This window comes from Micropterus salmoides, unplaced genomic scaffold, assembly GCF_014851395.1.
Source record: "Micropterus salmoides isolate LMB-PRFRI ecotype aquatic unplaced genomic scaffold, ASM1485139v1 Ms_hic_scaffold_22, whole genome shotgun sequence".
NCBI lineage: Eukaryota > Metazoa > Chordata > Actinopteri > Centrarchiformes > Centrarchidae > Micropterus > Micropterus salmoides.
In genome coordinates this window covers 13,352,307-13,365,917 of record NW_024041373.1, presented here as the reverse complement: position 1 = coordinate 13,365,917, position 13,611 = coordinate 13,352,307, and the positions used below count along the sequence as shown (strand labels likewise).

General features: G+C 41.3%; 1 protein-coding gene across 14 annotated transcripts in view; it reads right to left on the bottom strand.

Annotated features, from left to right (window-relative positions):
- Positions 1–13,611, bottom strand: part of dst (dystonin) — a 108,787-nt gene that overhangs the window by 48,267 nt on the left and 46,909 nt on the right. For 13 of the 14 annotated variants that reach the window (XM_038737064.1, XM_038737067.1, XM_038737065.1 and 10 more), the window contains 3 exons: positions 8,039–8,185; positions 6,305–6,393; positions 6,110–6,218 (listed from right to left, as the gene is read on the bottom strand). In XM_038737064.1, coding sequence (XP_038592992.1) covers positions 6,110–6,218; positions 6,305–6,393; positions 8,039–8,185 — 345 coding nt within the window. Of the gene's footprint in view, positions 1–136; positions 374–456; positions 601–680; positions 897–1,033; positions 1,181–1,279; positions 5,513–6,109; positions 6,219–6,304; positions 6,394–8,038; positions 8,186–13,611 lie in introns of all 14 variants that reach the window. The other variant, XM_038737078.1, reaches the window with a different exon arrangement.

The window sequence follows — 13,611 nt, the reverse complement described above, 5'->3', positions numbered from 1 at the left end:
CCATAAATGATACTATACCAATGCGTAAATCTGACCAGTAACATGGCTTATAAAGCCTACTCCACATGCAATGTAAGCATTCATTATGTTGTTTTGTCAAGGAAACATCTGTGATATTTTATATCCACAGGCAGACCTTCTGCTGGTTCTCCCTTTCCCTGGTGTCCAGCAGGACATCTAAGGCGCTCCTCTGGGTAACAAGTTTCTCTGTCTGGTCCCTGAGTGCTCGCTGAGTGGTGCTGAGGAACTTGAGGAGGTAGCTGCTCTGAGCTGGACTCAGGAACTGAGCGTGCTCAGATATAAAGCACTGGATATCAAACGTGACATCCTCTAACTTGAGTCTGGCTTCTTTAAGCAGATTTCTCTCCGTGTCCTGGAGGAAACAATGGACATATGCAGAGTAAGTTTCTGTCGTTGCGTGGATATTGAATGTTTTTAATTAGACTTTAAAAAGACCTTGTTCTGCTGAATCAAATGTTTCAGTGTGTCCACATCGCACATGTTAAAATCCACGGCACACATCTCAGAGGTGTTTTGGACGAGGCCCGCTAGTTCATCAAGATCACTAAGATGTTTCTGGTACGTTGATTCCAAATGTACCTACAATCACATTTAAAGTTGTCAATAGCTGATGCAACTGTTACATCATTTTATTTAAGTTACTAGCAATGAACCCTGACCTTTCCCGCTTCCATTGCTTGAATTAGGGAGTGACTCCTTTCTGCACACATTTGGGAAACAGCAGTGAAATTTGGCCCCAACTCCATATAAGTCGAGGCCAAGTCTTGGTGGATTTGTATGGGAATGCCCTCACTGGCAGAACTTAAGAGCTGTTTGGCTTTCTCCATATCTGCCGTCAGAACACCAGTCAGTCTAGAGAGTTGAGACTCCAGAGACTGGATAAAAGAGCACATTTGGTCAGGAATTCATGCATATATGTGTATGCATAAATGATAAATTGAGAACATATGATATTGTTTGATGGTAATTTATGCCACATATGACAAATGTGCTTCAGCTGTTAATTTCTAACCTGACATTCCTCTATTTGGAGATGCAGTTCTTCCATGATGTTGCCCATGGGTGCCTGGATTAAAAGGTCTTTTCTGACATCATCTAAAACATCAGCGTGATCCTGCAGCCTCCCAACGCACTCCAAATAATCCTGGATGGAGAACAGCTGCCGAAAACAAAACGCAGAACAGAAGTGGAACAGATGTTACTCATCTCAAAAACTAAGGGAGGGGGTTAGCTTAACACTGAAATAACATCAGTATACCTTATTTTTGACCTCCTCAATTTTGCAGGCCACTGAGTTGGCAGACAACTGAGCAGATGTTCGGTGACTGCCTGCAGAAGAGTGACCCAAGTCATCATCTGCTGACCCCTCATCTTCTTCCTCTGAGCTCTCCTCCCTGATGCTCTCTAGTATGTGCCGCCGCTCCTCCTGAGGGTCCCCGCCCAGAGCAGAGCTCAGAGTGTCCATCACTTCCTGAAGCACTGAAAAGTCTTGGCTTGAGGAAACGGTCTTAAGAACCTGCAGCAGCTGCAGCTGGATATTTGGAGCATTGGACTGTTCTGTCTTTTCATTGACTTTCTCTTCCTGCAGTATCAGTTCTGAGTTCCCTTCGTCTTTGTTGTTTAAACTGAGGGCATTTTGCTTCAGCAAATCCATGAGAAGGTCTGGGTGACTGCTCTCTATGAGTCCATGAGGTGTGTCTCCCACGCCTTTGTCTAAAGGTTGTGGAGTATTCTGAACTATAGCAATAGTTTGTGCCTTTTGCAAATCACTGACATAGCTCTCTTTTGTAATAATTTCCCCTATGTCATCTACACATGTCCCTACGGCATTAGAAAACACTGATGGAGCTAAAGAGGAAACATCAGATTTAGTGCAGCTGTTTGACAGGAAATCAGTAACTACGTGGGGATGCTCAGAAGCACACACATGTAATCTTTTCTCCTCTGGTGGAATATTAGATTGTAACTGTACTTCCATTATAGTTTCAGACTGCCCTGAGTTCATTTCTAATGCAGAGACCTTTCCACCAATATCTGCATTTTGTTTATCACTTGTCTCTGCTTTCTGTGCATTTTGTGACATATGCATCTGTTCTGTATCACAGGTCATGGGGAAAATGCCCCCATGTTGCCTCTCAAGGGAAAGACCCTCTGTGTTTAAATCAACATCATATGTAACACTGTGACCTGAACCTGACAAATCCCGATCAGCCGGTACTGTTTCAAGAGAAACTCTGGCGGTAGCTGAAGTGTACTGCTCGGAATCCTCTACATCAGAACAATTGAGACTGAGAGAATGTGTTGCAATGACTTCACTGGAAACAACAGGTGTGTGTTGAGATTGCTCACCAACAAGCGTACTCTGACAATTTTGAGAGCAGCTGGGCTCAGATTCAACACTAAAATTGCTTTCTGACTGAAGTGCAGTTTGCTGAGGTAATGTGATTGTGCTGCCACCTTCTGTAATGTTGTCATCATAGTTACCATTACCCCTGGAAACTGAGATAAGTGCACTTTCCACCAAATCCCCGGGCGATGAGTAATCTCTAATTGGAGTTGGCTCACTGTCCAAAGGTGACTGAACTGCACTCGTGTCATACTCCATTGTACTTTCCTCAGACAACACATCGCGATGTGGTGAGGACATGTCTAATTCACTCTTATTAACTGTCTGATCTCCCACTCGGACATCATATCCAGCCATGAAAAACTCATCATCAAAGGACAAGGTGTCAGATTTAGAGTGTTTAGTCGAAGTGGCATATTGAGTCTGGCTTTCTGGATCAGTGCTGATGCCGGAGGTTCCGTCACTCAGACTAGATGGACGCGACTGGGTAGTTGGAGCAGTGTTTTCTATCATAACTCTGGATAAGTCAGCTGTATCTGTCAGCTGGCTGATTACACCCTGCGAGTCCCTGTCTTCAGCCAGTAAAGGCAATTTGTCAATGTGATGAACACACTCTGCAGCAACCTGACTCCACAAGGAGGGTGAGATCATGAGACACTCGTGATGATAATTACTCATCTTTTCTACGTTTCCTGTTGTCTCACAATCTACATCTGCATCTGCATTCTCACTCTCTGTCTCTTTGTTATTAGCCTCCTCATTGGTCAGATCGAGCACAATGGCAGCAACCTTCCTCTCAGTCGGCTGCTGCACGTTGTCATCTTCATTAATATTAATTAAACCTTTGTCAAAGATGGAGTGAGGACAGTTCTCTTCTGGGTAAATGCAGGCTTTGGGGTCTGAGTTAAGGGCCCCGTCACCGTCAACACGGTCATCTTTAACTAATCCGGACTGTACTGACTCACTTATACTAATGGTGCAACCAGATCTCAGAAGGCTCTGCTGTGCCATAGGAAAAGCAATGTTTGAGGATATGGATCCATCTGACACTGCCGGTTTTAAAACAGACATCGTGCCCTCCTCATTACCAACAACACTTCCTTTTTCATCTGACTGTACGGCAAGCAGTTTTAGTACCGTCGTTTCATCAACTAGGCCCTTACTGAGAGCTGCCTCCAGGTCATAACGTCTCCCAGAGGTGATGTCTAAAATGCCCCCTTCCTCTGTTTGCACTTTCAGAAGATGAACAGCATAGTCTTGCTCATTTTCACCCTCCGCCAAATCCTCAGAGCATAAAAACTCAGCTTGGGTAACATCTGTACCTTTTGAATCACTACAAAGGGAGTCAGGATCGTAGTATGGCAGTGTTTGACGGCAAGATTTTACTGAACACTCAGAGTCAAACATCCTTGTTGGTGAGCCAACATTTGTTCTGTTCACAGAACATAAAGTGTGAAGGACTGAAAACACTGGAATATCAAGACTTTCACTATCTGCACCTTCAACATCAGTTTGCAAATTATTTCCACAAATTGGTTCCGTAAATTCATCTGACTTTGTCCAATTAGTTTGGTTTGGACACATGTTTTTATCTGTCACCGAGTCAATGTCATTATCTACTAAAAATCCATTGACATGATCCTGTTTTAGAGCCCTGGCATTTGTATATGTGTTTTCATCAGAGGTAAGTATTCCATTTCCTGAGGAAATTAAATTGGGATCACCAGTATGTTGTGTGTATTCCATTAAATCTTCTGTTTCCTCATTTATGTGTAGCGGGATCTTTAAATCTACCTGTTCTGAAAGATCGGCAACATTTAAAGTCAGAGAAGTGACATTTTTCTCAGTGTTTTCAGAAAATATTGAATCTTCAAGAAAGATTTTAACCATTTTACTCAGCTGCTTGTCGAGTATTAGGACCCGCTGTCCTGAGTTGGGATCTGTGTAAGTGTTTATCATTATGTAGGAGATAAATAACTGCTTTGCCTCTGCGTGAGTAGGGATGTTATCAATTTCTGAACTGTCTCCAGCATGATAGCGTCCATCAACTGAGAGTTTTTTATACATAAGCCAAGATGAATACTTTTCATTAAGGTGATCAACATCAGGAAACACATCAGGGATGTCTATAGATTTCAAAAACTCTGCTGTGTAACTGTCAATCAAATAATTTTTAGTGGCAGAGGTAATGTCTACCACCTCGGAATTTTCTGGAAAGTAAAAAGCTGCTATTTTTCCCCGATTACTGAACAGTCTGCTGGTAAACTCATCTGTGGTGGACACAGTCTGGATTTCCCCAGAGGAAGGCAACACTATTCCCATAAACTGCTGCTGATTTCCAAGCACAGTGAGTGTGCTGCTAGATCTCATCAAATCACACTGAACGGCTGCATCCACCTTCAGCCCATCTCCATTTTGGAGGTTTCCAATGCTACTCATACCATCCTCTGACACCTCAACAGCATGTTGACATTCTCTGGGGTCACCTACATCCACCTGAGCACCTAACAGCCTTGACATGGTCTCCTGGTCACTTAAACCCTCTTGACAAAACCTCAGAGTGTTAATATCCCTCCCTGATGTCAGTGATTTATTTCTGCTGAGGCACTTTAATATCAGTCCATTGACCTCGCAAGGTTCAACCTCCGGCACAGGCTCTAAGCGTGACACATCTTCAGCAGTGCTGGGATTCATCATATCCTTTTGCCTCTGAAGAATCTTTACGTAAACAGAAGCAGGTATTAAGCCGCTCTGAAATGCCCTCTCCAGGGTCAGTGTGTCCCCTGTGTAGGACACCTCCAGTCCATCACTGGCTTGTTTGACCTCTATCATCTTGATGATCATGTCATCATACGCGGCTTCTGCCCTAGCTGCTGCGATGTCACAGAGCGACACAGAGGAGACATGTGAATTCTGTATGCACTTGCTTGCTTCATTTAACTCTGGCAAGTGGTTCAGTGTGGATTTATAGCTGAGATCTGGTTTGAAAGCATTATCCCGGTCCAGACAGAGAAGTGGCTCGGACTGAAAGAGGACGGAGGTCACCGGTTGGGCCTCTGGGAGAGTGACTCCAGTTATGGGAGCAATCAGGCCACTCATGGGTCCGGTCACAAGCCCTACATCCCTGGACTTACTGGACTTTTCCTACAGAAAATGAAAAATTTACAAATTATTGCTTCAGCATCAAAATCTGTATTGTCTACTAAATGTCAAATTTGCAATAAAATGTTCAAAAGCGAGACAAAATGTATACTCACCACCAGACAAATATGGGCATGTTAAAACATCATGTGCACAAGTGCAAGATTGGAGAGTGACGGATAAAACACTTAAAGCTATCATGCATCTGGGAATGCAGTGTCCAGCATCTTGCAAAAAGAGGGTAGTTAGTCACATCACATACTGTAGGTAAAGGGTTATGTGTCATATCGTTATCCTGTTTACGTTTTAAGTTAAGCACATTAATAATGGCGACATGTCAGACTAAAGCCGGGCGCAACAAAGCATGTTTACAACATACACAGATTCTCTGGGCTTCAATTGTATAAACCTCGTTTCCTGTCCCTAATGATCCAGTGTAATGGAATAAAAGGAGTGATGCAAAAGACAACTGCTCAGACTGTACAAAGGAGAGTAGAAAAAGGTTAGTCATGCAGCTGAACATCAGGTGGCACTGTTTTTCAACCCATTATAAGACATGAATGCAAACCACTCAATAGAAGGAGCAGCCCAGTGACCAACCTCTTCTGCAGAGGTGGTCTGTTCTAAACATTGTTGGGAGAGGTCATTGTAGGCCTGATTGAGTGCCTTCAGCTGCTCCTGGGCCTTTTCTCTTTCCTCTTCGGTCATTCTGTAAGATGAAACACAAAGATTGAGGTTGAGACTGTAAACAGCAGACAAAGTCTTTTGCATGTGGGTGACAGTAGCAGGACTTACTTGTCACTGTGTTTGTTCAGCATCATTTGTGTGGCCCTCAGTGCCTCTGCAATCTGTTCCTTTTTAGTTACCATTTCCTCGACTGACACCTAGAACATCAAACAGTGGCATATTAACACTTTATATGCAGTACAATGACACTTCTTTATTTTTGATTAACTACTGAGTAGGTATTGTACAATATTGTCACTAATATGATTATGATAAACGGGGACACAAAGCTCACACACATGCACACACTAGGATTGTTTTATAAGCTTGAATTACATGTTTCAGTTGACTTGTTTAAATACGATATATAAATGAATGATTAAAAACATAGAGTACACGCCAATGACTCAATTAAATATAAACCCTGCACAAAATAAGGTAATCCAATAGAAGAGCTATAAATGCAATAAATATTACATTTGTTTAACATTTGTTCAGAATGTGTCAAAGAGGAGTTGATTCAACTCTGTGGTTCAGGCGGTCATTTGTAGAATTGTTGTATCTGGCTGATTGAGCATTATTTTTTCACTCCCTTACATGCTGGGACAGAATATTAGAAACACTTTCAGTGTGTTCAGAAGTGTCAGAGAGATGGTTTCGTAATGTGATAAAAAAATAAAATAGAAAGTCCAAAGCTTTCATTATTACACTGGAATTGTTGGAATTGGATTTGATGTATATTTTGGGTTGAAAAATGTAAAAATAAATACATTTTTTAAAAAATCATTTTTTTCCAAAGCCATGACTGCCTCCAAAGTACTGACATGTTTCTATGTGTATGAAAATCCTAACAATTAATGATAATTATCAAACATTTTATTCATGTCCCTGTATTTTTTCTGGTTGCAATATTCATGGATCTCGTTTACATGGATCTAGATTACAGCACAAGAACATACTGAGTACATAAATGTACTGAATGGACAGTGTGAATAATTGGCTGGATGGTGTGCTTTAAAAGCGTTTGATCAATATATAGTTTGGCCCGATCACTGATCTGAATTGGCCACAAAGATGGAAAACAACCTCAAAAATCGCATTGTCAATGCAAGTAAGCATAGTACATGTGTCTGAACGTCTTTAATACATTGATAAATTCTCTTTAATATTCTATTAAGTTGGATAGATCTGTCAAACCATTAATGACAACCCATTCCTTCAGGATTACTAAACTGCTTCTCAGAATTTTTTTTAATCACGATTAAGAGTGCTATTGTGATATACAGTAGACCTACATGTAAGGTGCATTTCAAATTTCAATTGAATAATGTCAGCTTTGGGCTATATTTATACTACATGTGTCCTTAGACACACAGGGACAAACTAAAAATGTATCTTGATATTTCAACAACCTGTTGGGCTGATTTAATTTATTGGTCACTGAGGTTGTTCTGAAATATAAGTGCTTGTGCAACTAGTGTTATTGAATCAGTTGGAGGTGACATGAAATGAAATCCATTATATGAACCATGCTTTTGTAAGCCAAGTGAAGAGGGGATATGATAAAGTAACTACAACCACTGTCTACAGAGTAAAATATCTGGATTCACTGAATCAGAAAGTAGAATGTGCATTTTTATTAGAAGTCATACACTGTGACAGCAAAGGACTGTGCATTTCATTTTGATTAGAAAAATCCTCTTCACCATTAAACCAAAGCATTTTGTCAGGTATAAGAAATATGTGGCAGCATATGCAAACACAACACACCGACAAACACCACAAACAATGCACATCATTTACCTGGGGCTTATTAGAAGCGTCTGTGTTGGCATTGCTATCTTTCAGAGCATTCTCATCATTGTTTGGGGTCTGTTTCACATTGGACATCCAATGCAATAGCTTGCTAACTTTATCACCATGCTCTCTCTTCTCCTCATCAACAGATCTCTAGAATTAAAACAGATGGGTTTTTGACAAGATTGTTAACTTTGTTACATAAAATAAACAACAAACAGGGAGCGGCATTGCCGATACACATTTATAATCTACTAAAAACACCAAAGCTCAGGAATCATTGTCAGTTGCATCAACCGCTGTATTAAAACATGTGTATAAACCAAAAAAAGAACATTAAAACAGTAAAGTCAAGGTAACCTCATACAAACACAAAACCCATGGAAATCCTATGTGCAGGTTTTGCTTCTATGCTATGGACAAGCATATAATTAAAAATGTTTATTGCTTATACGCCCAAACATAATGAAATGTTGATTTGGCTCCATATCCATAAATTCTTGTAGCCTCCAGTAACCTTAACCCTGTGTGGCAGTCATAGACACTTCTTTCAATAGCCTCCCTGAACGTGATTCTTCTCTTGGTCTTTGGACAGGTAAGGCTTTTGGTTTGGAATTTCTCATCTTTGAGTATACCTGCAGTGACTTTGTCAACAAGGCCGCTCTGAATAACTTCTTCAAGTGAGACTCTATCGTGAGTGTCAGGGTTTACCAATCCTCCAGTCAGGAGCTGGAATTCGATACAGCGAAAACCGACATCTTTTGGCAAGAGGTTTTCCTGTACAGCCTGGGAAATAGACAAAGTCTTTGAAGTCTTGGGGTGAACGATGCCATGAAATGCCTGCTCAAACTGTTGGAGCTGCTGATTCGAAGCCTCATCTAAAAGACCTCTTTTGAGAGCCTCCGAGAGAGTCGCCTTCTCCCCTGAGGAGGGATCATAAATACCTCCAGTGCAGGCCTGGGCTTCTAACAGCCTTAAGGCAGTGGCTCTATCAATAAAGCCCTGTTGAAAACCCTGAAGAACTGACAGCCGCTTCCCCAGAGTGACATCCCACAGACCAGCAATGGGGCTGTTGACATCTTCCACAACAACCATTCTTGAAAATATGATGTCCGCAATCTCATAGATACTAAGATGCCCACTGCGATAGCTTTCAAGCTCCGATGTTTCAAGAAACCTCTGACTTAGAGCGGACTCTAGACAAAGTTGTCGGCCACTTTTGATATCAGTAATGATGTTAAGTGGGCTTCCACTGGCGTCAACTATGGACTTTTGCTCCCATTCGCTCTCCTGCTGTGACAGAAACAGATACATCCTCTTGTCGATATGTCCCCCCTTGAATGCTTCATACGCTGACATTTCGAAGCCACAGCTGCTGATGACAACAGACACTCTATGAGAACTTGTGGGAGAGGTGTTTGTTAGATGTCTCTCACCAAACGGGAAGAGAAATACTCCGCCGTCGATGTCATAAAGGCATGTCTTCAGTATTTCAGAGTAGTATGCTTTCTGCCCATTGTCAGGGTTGTGGAAACCTTTGGGGTTACTGACTGGATCATACAGACTCTGTAGTGTCTCCTTGTTCAAAAGACCCTGATCAACAGCAATACTAGCCGGCACCCTGACACCGCTCTCTGGATTGATCAGTCCTCCAGTGGCTACCTGAACCTCAAGGATCCTCTTGCCTTTGTATCTGTCGAGAATCCTTTCCTCCATGGCCTGAAACACAGACAGCTTTTTGCCAGCATGGATGTAGCCGCTAACAGCTTTCTGAGCCTCTATCAGTTTGTCTTTCAGGCCTGTCTCTATAATACCTCTCTCCAGAGCTTCAGCAACTGAGTGTGTTTGACCTGTGGCCAGATCTGTAAGGCTTCCTGTTGCAGCCTGAGCCTCCAGGAACTCAACAGCGTACGTCTTTGCTAAGAAGCCCTTCTCAGCAGCTTCTAGGAAGGAAATCTTTTTCTTACTTGACTCCACATAAACTCCAGCAACAGAATTTGGTTTGCCGAAGACCAAAACCTCTTCATCCAAGAGCTTAAATTTGATTACGTTTTGAATACTTGTGCTGCCCTTGAATTCTGGGAGCTTTTGGGAACCGCCTTCTTCTCTTCCCTTGTTTACAGTTTCACTTGGCCGTTGGTCGGTTAGTCCACACAGAGCCATGTATCCAAGTGTTGTCACAGTCATGGGCTCATCAGGTTTGATTTGGCTCTTATAGGTCACATTTTGTACTTTTTGTAGGAGAGTTTGAGTTTGATATATAGTAGAGCTATTGAAAGTTTTGTTTGTTGGTGAATCATGAAGGATTTGGCTTTGAAAGACTTCCATCGTATCTTGTTTGGCTTGTTTAATTCCTTCAAGAATGTTTTCTTTCTCCATCGCTGCCATCTGTAGATGTGACATTGGAAGATCTTTTAAGTTACAGAAGACTACAGTTACATATAACTACAGTTTCTAAATAGTTTATAATAAATAATTCTAAAAAAGCATCAATTAGTAAAAGTGTATTACATTTAAATATACTGTTTGCTAATAAATATGATACTGTCTTGCAGTAATCCTGAACTATCTTCATCCATACCTCTGAGGACACTTTCATTTTGAGATTCTGGTCCTCCAGCTTGTATTTTGCACTTTCATAAGAGAGCACCCTCTTCTGCAGCACTGTATGTTCCGTCTTCAACAAAGCAGCCTCGTTGTCTTTCACATAGTGATGACTGGTTTCAGTTACTTCCTGTTTGTTTATCCTCTGCTTTTCAGTCTTCATGTATACCCCGAGCATTTCCTGAAGACTTTTAACCTCTTTGACACACGACTCTATTTGTTCCTGAAGAGATCTTGCTTCTTTGTCCTTCAGTGTCAGTTGGCGCTCACTATCTGCCAACAGCTGTTTAAACTTAGCTGATGCATTTGACTGTTCATTGCAAAGGATTTGCAAAGAGCTTACTTTTGAGTTGAGTTTAAGTTTGTCTTCCTCAAGTTGGGCAATTTGTGAGTTTGCCTTTGAGAGGTCATGTCCGAGCTGTGTTCTTTCTTGCTGCAGTTTATCTATTTTGATCTGCAGTTGCAGCTGTTGGTCCGTTTGTTGATTTGTTACCACAGTGGTTTGATGCACTGTTTTTACCTGTTTGATGTCTTGTCTGAAATACTTGTTAAGCATCTCGGCTAATTCTGCACTATGTGGCTGCTGTTTTGACTTCTCACTGTCACCTGAGATTTCTGATTGAAGTACAATTAGTTTTTTCTCTATTTCAGTCTGCACTAGCAACAACTGCCTCTCATAGCCCTCTTTCTGAAGTTCTAGTTTACTCTTCAATTCGTCTAGCATTTTCTTGCACTTCTCAAGTTGTTCTTCCATCTGCTGGGACCTCAGATGAAGGACAGAGTTTTCTTTTTGCTTTTGTTCGGCTTCTGTTTGGGCACGCTGCAGCTTTTCTTTCATCATTCTGACTTCAGATCCCAGCGAGATGCTTTTCTCTAGTGCCTCAGCTTTCTCCCGCTTAAGGATCACATTTTCATGTTGCAGATTTGATCTGGATTTGTCAGAACTCAACATTACTTCTTTGATTGTCACTTTATTTTTCTCAAGCTCAGTCTCCAGCTGCAATATTTTTGATTCATTGACTTGTCTTTCTTTGGTCTCTTTCAACAATTCATCTTTAGTTCTTTGTAGGGAAGAGCTCAACTCTGAAAGTTTAACATTCAAGTTCTCTACTTTCCTGTCTGCGTCTCTCTTTTCATTTTGAAGAGCATACATCTCCTGCTTTAGGTTTTCTGTCATTTTCTCTGAGTTGCTAGTTAGCCCTTTAATATTGTGCTTATGTTTGAAAAGCTCGTCGTCTAATGCTTTGACTTTATTGAGATGTTTTTGACTCTCAGCGGATAGTTTTTGCAGTTCAGCATTTTTTTCCTTGAGCACCAGGTTCAAATCATTAATTTCTGCATTTTGTATGTGGATCTTTTGATTTGCAGAATTCTTCTCAGCAAACGCTGACTTCAGCTCTGATTTCAGAGTTGTTATTTCTTTCTCATAACTGGCAATATTTGAATTGAGTGTTTTGATTTTCTGCTCCAGCTCAGTCATTTTCCTCACCTCCTCACAGTAATCCTGCAGTTTCATCTGAAGCTCATGGGAGGTCTGGGATTTCTTATTCAGCTCCTCCTCAATAATTCTAACCTGTGATTTGGTGCCCTCTGCCTGAGACTTAAATATTTTGATTTGCTGTTCCTTGCTTTCAATTTCCATCGTCACCTGATCAAGTTTAGCTCTTACATTCTTCAGATTCTTTTCCATTTCCATATTTATCTGTTTTAACTCAGCTACATTTTTCTGCAATTGAGAAGCAACTAATTCACTTTTTTGAAGTTCTGCGTCAAGGTTTTTGCATTTGAGCTGTGACGCCTGCTCAGACCTCTTCATTAAGTTGTTTTCTTCCTTAGCAGTTTGAAGCTGCTGTTTCCAGCTCTCTATCTCCCTCTTTAAAGACTTGATCTTTTGTTCAGAAAATGATCTCTCTTTTTCCAGTGACTCTATTTGGATCTGTAGACCTCTAATATCACTGTCACATGAGACATTATTCCTTGTCAGCTCATTGCATTTAAACTTCAGCTGATCTACTACTGCCTGCTTGGAAACTACCTCTTCTTCTAAGTTGTTAATCTTGTAAATATTTTCCTGCTCCATACAGATTTTCTTATGTAGTTCTCCTTGGGTGATCTTCAGCTGCTCTTTAAGGCCTTCTACTTCAGTGCTTTGGAAAAAGGTGTTTTGTTCCAATGAGGACTTTGCTCTTTGGAGAGATCTTATTTCCTCTTGAAGGTCATTGATGGATTTCTTCATGGTCAGCACTTCCTGCTGGAGATCATCTGATTTCTGTCTCATATTGATCCTTTCAGTTTCCATCTCCATCTGAAGTTTCTTCAGTCTGTTATTGCTGTCATCCAACAGCTTTTTATAACTCTGTGCTTTCTCCTCAGCCATTTCTGCTCTTTTTTGGACCATAACTAGTTCATCTTGTTTCTGCTGCAGAACATCCACCATCATGCTGCCATTTTCTCGAACTGAAGATGACTCGGGCACATTGTTAACTGCCAACTGACTTTCAAATGCCAAAGGCTGCTGAGCCAGATCACTTTCATTAATCTTTCTCTGAAGTTTGGGACTCTGTTTCTTAAGATCTTGGCCATTATTTGTTGTCTTTAAGAGGTCCTCTAGTTTCTTCTGAGTTAAAGACCACTTGGCCTCTGACTGCTCAATTAACAGTTTTGTGTGACTTAATTCCTGCTCACTGGTAGCTTTGTCCTTTACTGCTATTTCTAACTTGGTACAATACTGATGAACGTCATGCTCAAGCTGTGATTTCTGAAAGGTTAGATCCCTGATTGTCTTCTGTTGTGTTTCTACTTTTCCTTCCAGCGTTTCCAGCTGTGCTTGTTTTTCAACCAGCAAAGCCTCCTGCTCCTGGACCCGCTGCTTAAGTTGTCTAATCTCTACTTCCCCTGCAGCTTTTTGGAGCTCCATGCTCTCTTTCCTTTTTGCTTTCTGTGCTCTGTCAAAAGCCTTTCTGTTCTACAAGGCA